The sequence below is a fragment of the Callorhinchus milii genome, unplaced genomic scaffold (genome assembly GCF_018977255.1).
Source record: "Callorhinchus milii isolate IMCB2004 unplaced genomic scaffold, IMCB_Cmil_1.0 Scaffold3, whole genome shotgun sequence".
NCBI lineage: Eukaryota > Metazoa > Chordata > Chondrichthyes > Chimaeriformes > Callorhinchidae > Callorhinchus > Callorhinchus milii.
This window is the reverse complement of record NW_024704744.1, coordinates 88,206,618-88,219,306: the sequence shown is the minus strand read 5'-3', so window position 1 is coordinate 88,219,306 and position 12,689 is coordinate 88,206,618. Positions and strand designations below refer to the sequence as shown.

At 40.8% G+C, this 12,689-nt stretch overlaps 1 protein-coding gene across 4 annotated transcripts in view; it reads right to left on the bottom strand.

Moving 5' to 3' along the window:
- Positions 1-12,689, bottom strand: part of esrrga (estrogen-related receptor gamma a) — a 183,771-nt gene that overhangs the window by 53,378 nt on the left and 117,704 nt on the right. For all 4 annotated transcript variants that reach the window (XM_007904500.1, XM_042333298.1, XM_007904499.2 and 1 more), the window contains 2 exons: positions 3,579-3,994; positions 984-1,100 (listed from right to left, as the gene is read on the bottom strand). In XM_007904500.1, coding sequence (XP_007902691.1) covers positions 984-1,100; positions 3,579-3,994 — 533 coding nt within the window. The remainder of the gene's footprint in view (positions 1-983; positions 1,101-3,578; positions 3,995-12,689) is intronic.

Genomic DNA, 12,689 nt, shown 5'->3' with positions numbered 1-12,689 from the left:
GACTTTTAAGACTGGTTTGGAGGAGGTGGCAGTTCAAGCAAGGTAATCCAGACTTCAGCAGCTCCCCTCCATGCAAACAAAGCCTTCCAGACCCCTCGAAGGCTGAATGGCTTGATCACACACTGTCTTATTATAATAATCCTTGCATTTGATATAGCATCTTATATCTTTGAGACACCTCAAAGCGCTTCACAGAACATAACGTAGTGAATGAACTGTATGTTTTGCGGGTGAAATGCGGCAGCCAATTGCACACAGCAGTGTCCCACAAACAGTCTGTTGATTGAGTACCAATTTTTATTATTATTTATTTATTTAAGTAATTATTTAGTCTTTGGTGGCGAGTAAAAGTTCAAACAGCAGGCGACCTTGGAATCTGAACTTTCTACTCTGTTCGTTGAGAGTCAAGCATTCAGCCCAACACTTACTCAGGTAAGGCTGACTCCCTCTTTACATTTGGCAATATACGGAGAAATTAATCAAATGCATGGCTTTCAGAAATTCCCGCTGCTGAAATAAACAAGACTTTTAGGCAAATCACTGATCTCACTGCAGGCTACAATGAGAATAATTTGTATTTAAGGGCTGTATAATACATTTCTGCCTTCAATGTATCAACACCATGACTCTCTCAAATAAGTCATTTTAAATGCATTAAAAGGTTCGGAAATAAAATAGGTTAGACCTTCTGATGTCAGCTAGGTGCAAATGTTAAAATAAATAATACCATGCTTACCTGTCACGCATTTCATTAAACATTTTTTTTCCCCAGACATCAAGATTTTGTGCACGTCTGTGAGTTGGGGTTTACGTGAAACAGATTGAAACGAAAAGGACGGTTAAGAAGACGGTGGAAGGTCAGCGATACAAACCTGTAATCTTTATCCAAGTCCCTTTCCTTCCCTTTCTAGAACAATCGTCTGCAGAAGGAAAGACTTTTATATAAAGGTTCAGAAGATATAATAAAGCACAAAGTCTCTTACCTTCTTTCAGCATGCCTACTTTTAGGCATTTCATGAAACGACAAGCCTGGCAAGATTTGCGTCTGCGCTTTGTAATTTCACATTCATTTGTCGCTGGACAGCTGTACTCGATGTTACCTAGAGCAAAACAAGGGGGGAAAAAAAAGACCAGAAGGATTTTGATAAGACCAACTCTTGTTACGCAGAAAACTGACCCAAGTCTTTTTCAATTCGCTAAACCAGTCCCAAGCCTCCCCTACCTTGGCTGTCCTCTTCTCCCTCCCCCTTTCCTTTTCCATGGCCCTCTGTGGTTAAATACATTAGTGTCTTAATGAAAATGCATTTTGTTTATTGTCCTCTGGAGAGGAGGGTCAGTGCACAGAGTGCATAAATTGCTAGTGGAGACAAGGCAGGTTGGCAGTGAGCATAATTGTAACCTTGATACTTCATGTTAGCAGCACTCAGGGTCCATCACATTCCCCTAGAAACATATGCAACTCCCTGTAATTAGCACCGCATCCACCTGGGACAGCAGCGCTGATGAAATATTTCAGAGTTAATCACACTTTGTAAACACTGATTTATATTGACTACCCTTCTCTGCGCCCATGCTTCCTCATTAAATAACAGATTAGTGGAGCACTAAGAGACTTAAATACTGAAAACTTCTCACTCAATGCAAAAAAAATGCTTGTTAAGCAGAAGACCTTGGAAAAGGAATGTTTTCGAGTGTGGTTTGCGACGTCACCGGAGAGAATGTTACAAAATTAAATTTGCGCCTTTCGTTTGAATCTCGCACGTGAATCATCGATTTCGGAAGAAAAACAAATATTTAACAATTCCGGCAGTGAGTTACACACCCTCGCCGAGCACACACATGGAGGAGCACTTAAAACCAAACCCACTTATGTACTTATTAAAAATCTAAACTACCTTTGTTTGGCCAGCAGAGATCTTGAACATATGGTCCAGTGGCTGCTTTTTCTAGATTTGCTTGATGGAGATATTAAAAAATGAGCAAATTCTACTGGGGTTCATTTAGGGAAACATCTACAGTTGAGGAACGTGCTGAAACTTGGTATAAAAGGGCCTTCGGGGCCACGTAAATACATACGGGAGGTGGGTGGGGGATCTGCATAATGTAGCATATATAGCAATGATTGCGCAGCTAACAGCCAATAGAGTTAAGCAAAACAAAAAGCCACTAAAGCTGTTGGAGGTCGGAATTATTGAACAAAATCAGTGACTAAATCCTGAATCCATTCTAACCTAATTACATGTAGATGCTCTTAGCCATTGAATGGTAATTCACAATCACAAATCTGGCTAATTTAATAGATTCAGGCGACACTGGAGGATGAGTTTTCGTTGCAATGTTTCTGTGATGTTCCTCTTTGCCACAGCATGTTATGGACGTATGTAACTGCAGCCTTGAAAATAGACACTGTAAAAGACCAGGGATCTTAAATGTAATCATGATTTGAGATAAGGAACCATACCTCAAAGCCAAAGAGAAGTCACTATTGTATCTCTCTGTTCCTAATGAAATGATTCTCTACATGCTACTGTCAGATGACACAAGCTATATGTAAACTGCTCAAAGCTTAGTTTCGCTGATATATTTGGGTTCTTTTGAAGATTGTTTGGTCTCATCATTTACACAGATGCCTTGTAAAAAAAGAAGTGAACAACTGAACCATTTGGCTGATTCATTTCTACCAGGAAGTAATCATGGTCTCTAGTGTCACTTTGCACATACATCACCTCATCGTTTGTGGGGAAATTTGGGGGAAGGAAATATCCTTTGCGGAAGTTACTGAGAAACTTAAATATTTTAGCATTTCTTTAATTACTGCCCACAAGGTATTTTCCAACTTGGTTTGTTAAAACTTTTCAGCATTCTAGCACAGAAGAGGAGATTTCCATTAAAGCCCAGTCCTTCGTTCGTTTGGAATAATAAGTTTAACTACTTTCAAGTTACTAGAAACCTCAGCATGTTAAAAATGCTTGATGGGGTAAACTATCTATGTTAAATGTCATCACAAAACAAGGGCCAAAGAGGAGTTAAATCACCTTTGTCCTCACACTATTGAAGTGATCCTGACACACTACAGCCGGTGAAGAAAAGTTATTGTTTTGCATCCATTTTTTAAAAAATGCGAGGCTTTGTCCTGAAACAAGCAGGAAATGTGTAAAGTGGCTTTTGTCATTTCTCGGGAATCCAGTTAAAACCAATCAGCTGGTCCCTAAAAAAATTCTGTAGTAGGAATGACTGACGGAAAAGAGGACTGACCATTCTTCACAGAAGGTTAGCAGTTTGAGGGTTCCCAAGTCACCTGTAAAAGGTCTTTGAGACTGACTTTTGATTTGTGTTAGGATTTTTTAAGCTAAGAACATGTTTGATTCACTGTTTTACTTGCTAACATCTGCTTGAAATTAACAGTATTAAGCACACATCAATAAAGTTTCTTTTTATTCAGAAACTGTACAAAGTAAGTGCCTATTTACCGACAATGTACTGGAAGACTGTTATGTTGTGATGCTGCACATTTTATCTTTAGGAACAGGGGAGGGAGGGAAGGAGAGAAGGGGTAATATAAGAAAAGAGTAATTTACCTTGTATAGTGCGCTTGAAGAATGCTTTGCAGGCCTCACAGGAAGCGACACCATAATGATACCCTGATGCTATGTCACCGCAGACCAAACACAACCTTTTGGGCATGGAGTTCAACATGTACTCGCACTTGGTCTGCGAGTCTTCGGCTATAGTGCTCGAACAGTCATCGTACCGTTTACGGGAGCTGCCATTATTGCCGAGGCCCACCGTTGTGGTGTAGAGTGGGGGAGAGTCCAGACCATTCTGGTGTCCATTCATAGTGGAGCTGTAGCTCCCACTGGCGTCGGATGAGCCACCTGGACTGTGGTGATTGATACTATCTGTCAGTGAGGCAGGGCTGGACGGCTCCGTCTTAATGTATGATGAGCAGCTCGAATCAATGTGTCGATCCTTGGCTGACATTCTGCAGAGAAGCCTGTGGGAAGCATTGAATTAAAAACAACATTCTTTAGGGCCTTTCTGAAAGGCAAGGGACCAGGCATCATTCATTCGTTAGTCAATACAAGTTGTTCTACACGAACATAATCAGCATAAGGGCACGACAGAGGTTTATCAAAGCTCAAGACAGGTGGTAAACAGAACTGGTAAGGGAGGGGGTGGGGGGAAAGGAAGAAAGACGTCTACTTTAAAACAGACTACTGTTTCCCTTCACAAGATCATTTAAGATCATTTGATCAAATTCTCCGACTGGTAACAAAGTCCACCAGAGTCAATTAGCGACAGTTTAATAAAGTACTTTGTTTGGAGTCTTAGTTGTATGTAACCTACTCTAGGTAACTTGTGTGAAAGATCAGCAGATTCTAAAGATTTTTCACTTTTCATGCGGGTGACCAGATATGTGCAGCAAATTGAGAAGCAATTACTGATGTTAACACCAAGAGTGCAAGATTTAAATGCCGTTTGCCTAAAAAACACTAATAGAAAATTTTAGTGACAGAAAAATTAAAACGGAAAAAAAAATCCCCAAAGATTGATTTAATACTGCTTTCAATTGACACAAATTAACCCCGGTTTGAAAAAAAACATAACCAGATCACTACGCATTCAACGCACAGCGACATCAAATTCTGCATTGACAGCACAAAATGGAATGAAGTCAATTCTGCATCCACAAAAGGATAAGATTGTAACCTCCCAAATAGCCTTTATCTGACAGAAAAGGTTTTCTTTGTTAAATATAGTTTTTAGAATTCCATTGCTCTTACTGTTAATGCGAATTTTAGTGCCTCTAATTTTAGATTCAACTGCAGACCAGAATAAAAACTAGCACCTGACAACTGAATTTATAGATAGTTGTGCATATTCCAGCGCCACATTAATAGTGCCATGGAATTTCAAGGAGAGAGACGGAGAGTGCACTAATAATTTTCAACTGAAGTCTGTGAGCATAATGTATTGGAGAGCAGTAATTACAATGTAATAAGTGGAAGAGTAAGTATTCTAAATTAGAGGAATTCACAGGGCTGTTGTAAGTCAATGCACATTCAGCTCTCTCTAATGTTGACTTGGGAAAAATTTAATCCCCACTCTTTGCCCTGAGTGGTAGTCAAGGGATGGGAGAGATATCAATTAATTACTGCTCTCATTAACAGTACTGGCTGCAAGGAAAATTTGTTGCAGGCAAGGTCCTTAACTTGTGCAGTCTGGAAAAGAATGTCCCTCTGATACCAAGAGCAGCACTTTCGATGGACAGAAAGAGCAGTCCCTTGCTTGGCACTTTAACCCCTTTCTGTGCCGAAGGAGTGAAAATGCATAATACTCTATTAGCTAGGGAGGAAAGAACAGATAACCTGTTGAAAACAGATTTCAGTAAACTTCTGAGAATTCTCAGTGTCAAATAAATGACTTAATGCAGTTAAACTACAGTGCCAGATATTAGTAACACAGAAAGCTCACTGGGTTTTTTGTATAAAAAAAGGAGATAAACCAGTATGAATACAATATTATGGCTTCCTTACTGNCCCCCACCCCCTCATCACACTACTTTGCCTATCCTTGTAGAATTTTTTGTTAAACCAATTAATTGTTCTGATTGTTCCAAGCTCCAGTAAAATAAATACACATCGAGACTATTTCATAACAAAAGGGATGGAACAAGAGAGAGATGGATTCAATGCAAACAAAAATGCAGCAGGTTCTACAGCAAATTTATATGACCCCCCCTCTCCTCGTACTCCCTTTCCTGCTGAGTAGATATACCGCACCACCCATATCCTTTCATTCCACCTTAAAAAGAAACCCCCACTTTTGAACTGCACGTAAGGATGCCCCGTAAGGAAAGCCTAGAAGAACACTGAGCCTTTAACTAATGTACTGCTTTGCAGATTCTGTAAGAGGCTTGAAATTGATCCTTCAGTGGCCCCAGCAGCATTTTATTCTCCTTATCAAAGAAATAAGCAGGAAAACTTGGTGACCCCGACAGATTATTAGCGAGTTGCCTGCCCACCCTCTACCCCCACGAGGGCCGTCGACTACCCCAAGCTTTGCCCCTTGACCAAGAGGTCATTGATTCAGGTCTCAGGGCTAACCCTCACTTGAATACACCCATGTCAGCTGGGGAGTTTAGCCACTTCTTTGTTAAGCCAAACAGAAGGGGGGGGGGGGTAAAAAAAATCACTCAGCTCATCGCACTTCAATGGGTCTCCTATAGCCACAGAGACGCAAGGCAGCAACTGGTCCACAGAGAGGAAAACAAACGAAAGGAAACATTCTTCCTTCCTTTGGTCGTTTTCATCCAACAGCAAAGAACACTTCGTCAATGGAATACAATCGCTTCTCTTGTTAAAACTCAACAGTCGCACTAAAGTGGGGATAGCACAGCAGGTCCAATAAAGATTGTTCCAAGGGATAATTGCGATCCGATCGCTGTGAAAGCTTGCAAGCCAATAATTCCTGCACACAGGCAAAAGCTAATTCCACACGTACTGAGAATGGCAGTGGTGCTCACCGATTACAACAGATTGGCATTTTCTTTTGAATACAATTCAAAAAGAATTAATATTGTGAAAATGACTTTAAAGGCACCTATCATTTTAATCCTCTTTCTCCCCCCCCACCCCCCTTCTCATCACTCCTCACTTAAAACATGCATTATTAATCTAAATGTTTAACATGCAGGAATTTTCCCAGCCACTAACTCTAAACAACAATGCACTTTTTTTCCAGCAGGAATGACTTATTTTTTTTCATGCCCTGTTTGAAAATGCATAAAACAGCATTCATGCTAAAAAAATTACCCTCAATTCAACTTTAGCCAGAAAACTATTTTTAAAATTATGGGATCTGCAATTTGAGATTTCGTAAAATAAAGCTTTTCACCTGGGGATGAAACTGATTCTCTTCTATTTTCATGCTCGTTACTGAGGTTATTTTTTTAAAATCAGAATTGAACATTATTTTGAAAAAGTTCTCAAGGATTTTAACATTTCCTTCTCACTCTGATATAATGTTTTTTCTTTTGTTTAGTGACTTTGAACAGATTCAACAAACTGAACAAATGGCCTCTTCTGAATTTAGATTAGTGGTTCTTCAAAGTAAATCGCTGTAATTCTTTTGTGCTCCAGTGAAAGAATCCTGTTACAATGTTAGTGTTTCTGCTTTGAAGAACACACTGTAATTCACTTTTCTGCCTGAACTAATTGTACTCTCCACAGAAGGTGCCAAAATATGGATCAGTCAATAGGAAAATGGCACCAACTGCATTCAACATGGAACAGGGAAAAAGCACATCTAGATGATACAGTGTGTCAGGAATCGACACTGTAACATATGATTTGGAAAAACATGACCACTTCAGTGTGACAAGGTGTCATTATAGGATCTAAATGATACAATGGCTTGTCAACTGCTGGAGCAACATATCATCATTGCATTAAGGCATCGCAGTGAAGGGGCCAATGCCTTTCTTTTCAGCAACACCATTTTACAACTATATCTAAGATCTCTGTAGGCGAGGATTAAAAACCGGGAGGACAAAGGAATATGCTCAGCTACTTCGGTGGTGGGGGGGGGGGGGGGGGGGGAGTGGGGGAGTGAGGGAAGTGCTGCTCACATAAACTCATTTTTATGCTGGATCTCAATATTCTAGCTTTTTAAACACACTATTTTAAAAACTTTTTAAAAAATTGTGAGAGAGTGATATAGAAGTGCTTAAAAGCAGGTCCTCTACTGATAAAATGAAGCATTTCTGCCTCTGTCCCATTATGGGACATTCAGTCAGAATGTAGAGGGTTAAATTTGGGACTGGACGCTACAGTAAGAGATATGAAGAGAGAGAGAGAACAAACAACACACAAGAGTTATCGGGCTGCGAGTGTTCATCAGCATCGTGTACAAGCACTACACAATCCTTTGAAAGCACGCTACGGCCCTTTTACCCTCGCAGCAAGAAATAGCCATTCAAACAGTACAATAAAACAAGCCGCATTTGGTGACCTGCAGCAGATCACATTGTTTGAGGGAGATAAATTAAAAAGGTCAAATGCACACCAGAGGAGGACTGAATAGCAGGATGGACACTGGCGGTGCGTTAAGGCAAGAATTTGCAAATCCATGCAGGTCCGTCCGGAGTCATTAACAGACTGTCTCAGGGAGGGAGTGTTTTACTAACATATTAAAATACATACCTTTTTCGTATCATTTTCAATTTTCTAATTTTGTTTCAAATGGCCTTTTTTTAAAAAAGCTCACCTTTGAATCCACTGTCTGGCAAGCTTCCCGCTGCTTGTCCAGTTAGGACCAATCTGCCCATTATCATAATGGCCTTGACTTGCAGTAGAAAGAAGTTTTCTTTGCTTTTTGTTCCTCCCCCACCCTACCATTCTCACTCTCTCTCCCTTACAGTGCTGTCCTTCAAGAAGACCTATCATTCTGCATCACATTCTGCATAACAAATTCATTGACTGCAAGCTGGTATCAATAGCTGTGACGTTACATTTCACCTCTGGTTATCAACAAACCAAACTGTCCAGTGACACAAATGGGATCTGAAGCAGATTAATACATAGTCTTTTTTTTAAAAAAAATACAGAATTACAAGCTTGGTTGGGTACCACAACACAAACTTCAGTGGAGTGGACAATGAAGTAAGAATTCATGATTTGAAACACTTCTAAAAACATAGACAGTAGTCTTTCCCCCACTCCACCCCACAAAACTTCAACCCAAACCAATTCCCTTAAGTGACTCACTGTTTATAGACTCTTATGAATCCCGATGCATTCATCTCTTGCATCTTCACACAATGTTCCACCTACTTCTTTTTCACTGCCCACCCACTCCGTGCATTTCAATTATGCAGTACTCTTCGGTTGATATCAAAATATTGAATGGTTTACCCATTACCTATTGCTTATGATAGAGTCCCCACTTCCTTATCTGTTATACCTGCCAGTCCACGAAGTGGAATCGTTTTCGGCTGCATAGCACAATCCGCCAGAATGTTGATGCAAGTGTGAGTTTATGTTAAGTCTAGTTACCCATTTTTAAAAAGAAACAGAGAAGATGGGGTGGGGGGAGCTAGGGGTGAAGTCTGGGTCAAGAGTTTTATTGCACGGGAAGGAAATAAGGGTTTTGCAGAAAATCGTTTAGTTTCACTTCCCATTTGCATTGCTTAGTTAGTTGCTTGATCTGCCTATTGCGGTCTTGCTCACTGTGGAGTTTCCTCTTCTGCATTAAGATAAAAATGAAACGTAACCTTTTAATATTAAAAGGAGGTTGGTCCTGGCCTCCAAATCCAAGAACAAAGTAGACAGGGGTTCTAAACAAATCCTTCTTAACCAAATTTATTTGTAGTTTTTCTGAAAAAAAAGGATGAACTACGCTCAGAAAATAACCTCTTTGGGCTTCCTTTTCCCCCAATTCAGTTTTGCAGCTGGACAAAGATTTTTTTCTTTCAGGCAGGTTCAACATTGTTAGTTATCAAGCACCTTTAGACATCCTCCTGATGTAAAATGTAATTTGTATTGTATTTTATCAATGAAAGCACTTCACTTGCTAGGAAACTAGGTTTGCACTATGTCCACCAGTGGAGAGAGTACTGCTATATTAATGGTTTAGGTTGAACACCATAAAATATCCACAATTGAGGGAACAGGGGATTGGGTGGGGGGGGGGGGGGGGGAAGAGGATGAAACAGCGATAAGATAACCATAGTGCTTTTCAATTTAGTAAACTTTTCTCAGCTTTAATGAAACTTCTCTCCTCCTTTGCTCACCACATACCCGAGTTTCCACCTCCCTCCCCCCCAACTGCCCACATCGCCACCAACCCACTAACCACATGAATATGTGGTGCAATAGCAACAAACGAACTCCATCAGCTTCAAACTAAGTTCCGACATGAGGGTAGGTTTATTTACAAACACTGTCGTGATCCTTCTAACGTAGTGAGGTGACAAATTGAGGAAAATGATACTTGTACAGGTAATAGTTACAGGTACTTCATCTCCCAAATTGTTTTTTTTTGCTGTACAATGCTCACAAAATGCAGGATTCATAAAGAAGTCTGTTAAATTGGGGCGCTCTAACGGAAACAAAATCATCCCATCTATCCCACTGTCTTCATTAAGCAAAGGTCATGGAAAGGGTTTTTAAAATACACTGGGGAATCAATTGCTGCTCGAGAAAATGCCCCCCGCCCCCCCCCCCAAAATACACCCACACACAAACAAATGAGCTTCCCCGCTCAACGCATCCTTCCCTATTAACTGGTGTGAACTGCAATTAGTTTGATAAGTAAATCTCCTCCCCTAAATATTTTCCCAAAAACATGGTGCAGGATTAACTGCGGTCATACCTCGCTCGTGGGTGTCATTCAGTAAATCTACAAAGTTGCGGCAAAGGCCAGTGTGTTTTGCTACCAGGGCTGCTTACCTCCCGAAACAAGACGCACAGGATGTGGCATTCCCACTGAGGCGCCAGCAAACTGCAGAGATTGCGCTCTACACCTGTTCAGTTGCCTTTGCTAAGTACAGAATGGCATTTCATCACAATCACTGTTTAACTGAATGTTTAGCCCTAGCGTGTTGCACCATGCTGTCAGCTAGCAGCAGGGAGCCGTGGAGTTGTTGGCACATTTGATTTTACTGCCATTAGGAAACCAACTTTACATACAGATTGTTACAGGCCGCGTTTCAGATACTCCACGGTAACCACCTTTTTCCTTTTTTTTAATGATGACACTGTAACAGGGTGATTTTATACACTTGGATTTAGTAATAAAGATGTCAGTCAGACTGAGAACCATCAACGGCACTAATGAATTCGCATGAAAAGCACGCGGTGCACACACGTATGAGCATTTCTTGGGGGGTGGGGGTGATCAGGCAATATAATCAAAGGCCATTTCACTAAAGAGGAGGGGAATTTTGCTTAAATGTGACATGGCTATAATTTTTTTTAACAAAAAAGCCTATTTCCTACGAGTCATGCAGGAAAGACATGTCTTTAACTCGATCAGATTCTATGAATTGGTTGTCAAGAAAGGATTGTTGTGATTTATACCCATCTATCAACCTACAGAGGTAGCATTGGTGGTGCAGGCTGCTGTGCCTTCCATCTGCAAAGCACCTTGAATTGGGAGACAGCGATCAGCTGGACCAACTCTACAAAATCAAATTCAATTACTGGTCACTGATGGGGTTGGGGAGGTAATATGCAACACTCACATTTGAATTCACTGAAGGAATCTAAACAAAAAAATCCCATGTTAAGATAAGGAAAAGTTTAAACTGGAGAATATAATATCCAGAACCACGTCCTTCAGATTTCTCATTGCCAGAGAATCACCACCATAATGTCGCTTTTGTTAAGTATCAATTCAGCTGAAGGTAATTTACAGCATTCGTTCATCCAGAAGCCTTTCACTCTTAAAATAGGTTGAAAACAATGAAATGCAGATGCTCAGCCTCTAACAAAGGGGCATCATTTTATAACCATGATACAGTGCTGATGCTAACCGATTGACTTTGCAGGGGGGCGGGGCGTGGAAACAAAGTTTGTTTTAAAAGCGCAACAAAAATACAAACTGGCCTCAAAGCATTGGATATCTTTTTTTTCGATACATCACATAGAACGATACAGCATGGAAATGGGCCATTTGACCCAACCAGTCCTTGCCAGTGTTTATGCTCCGCATGAGCCCCATCCCTGCTATAGGGTTCTATTTTTTTCAAATATAAAAAAATTCAAAGCACAATTGTTGAAAGCAGCAGCTGCATCATCGAGACGAGTGATCTCAACAATGCAGCCAGGTATCCTTGCTGCCGACAGTCATTAAAATATTAGTCTGTTAGACACGTACCAGCAGACAATACCTCCCCCTCCCCCGAGACGCAGACCTTCCAAACTTGACAAGTGGAGCACACATTTTTTTTCAAAAAAGTAAAATTTTAAGGCTCTATGTTCACATCACCTTACATGCCACCAGCAGAAATCAGTCTCATCGCTAAAAATATAAGGTGGCCTCACCGTGCTCTAATGTACAGAAGCAACTGGCAAAATCCCAAATTTCAGTACAAAAATAGATTTGATTAAACATTTTTTTTTCGCGCAATTTCGAGCGAAACCCTTCTTGAACATTGGCTACTTTATCATCGCAAAATGTCAGCAATTCCCCCCCCACCACACAAATTTCTGCTGTCGCTTGCACTCCCAGTGGCAATATCAGTGGAGAGGCTCGCTCTCAAACTGGAAATTCCAAAATAGGCAACCCCGCCACAACCTCTCCATCACCACCTCCCAACCACCAAACTGTTGCCAGTCTCCCACATGCCACGAGTGACGCATGTACAGTGAGATCCAAACGCACAGCAAAAAAAACTAAAGTGCAGTGTACGGGCTAAAGTTACATTTGTGTTCTCCCATCCCGCTGAGCAAGTATGTTGTTTCCCCCATAGAAACTGTGTTGGGTCTTATGGATATCGTCTAAAATCCTACTGTGGGAAGGTGAAATTTGTGCATTTCTGAGTGTGGAGAGTACATGCCTGCCAGAGTCATTGTGGAGTGCAGAACTCAACCCGTTTTCCACTCCAGCCCCCACCACCATAACATGCCTCAAATTCCTCGTAGGCTAAAAAGGTAAAATGTCGGTGGTATAAATGGGGCATATAA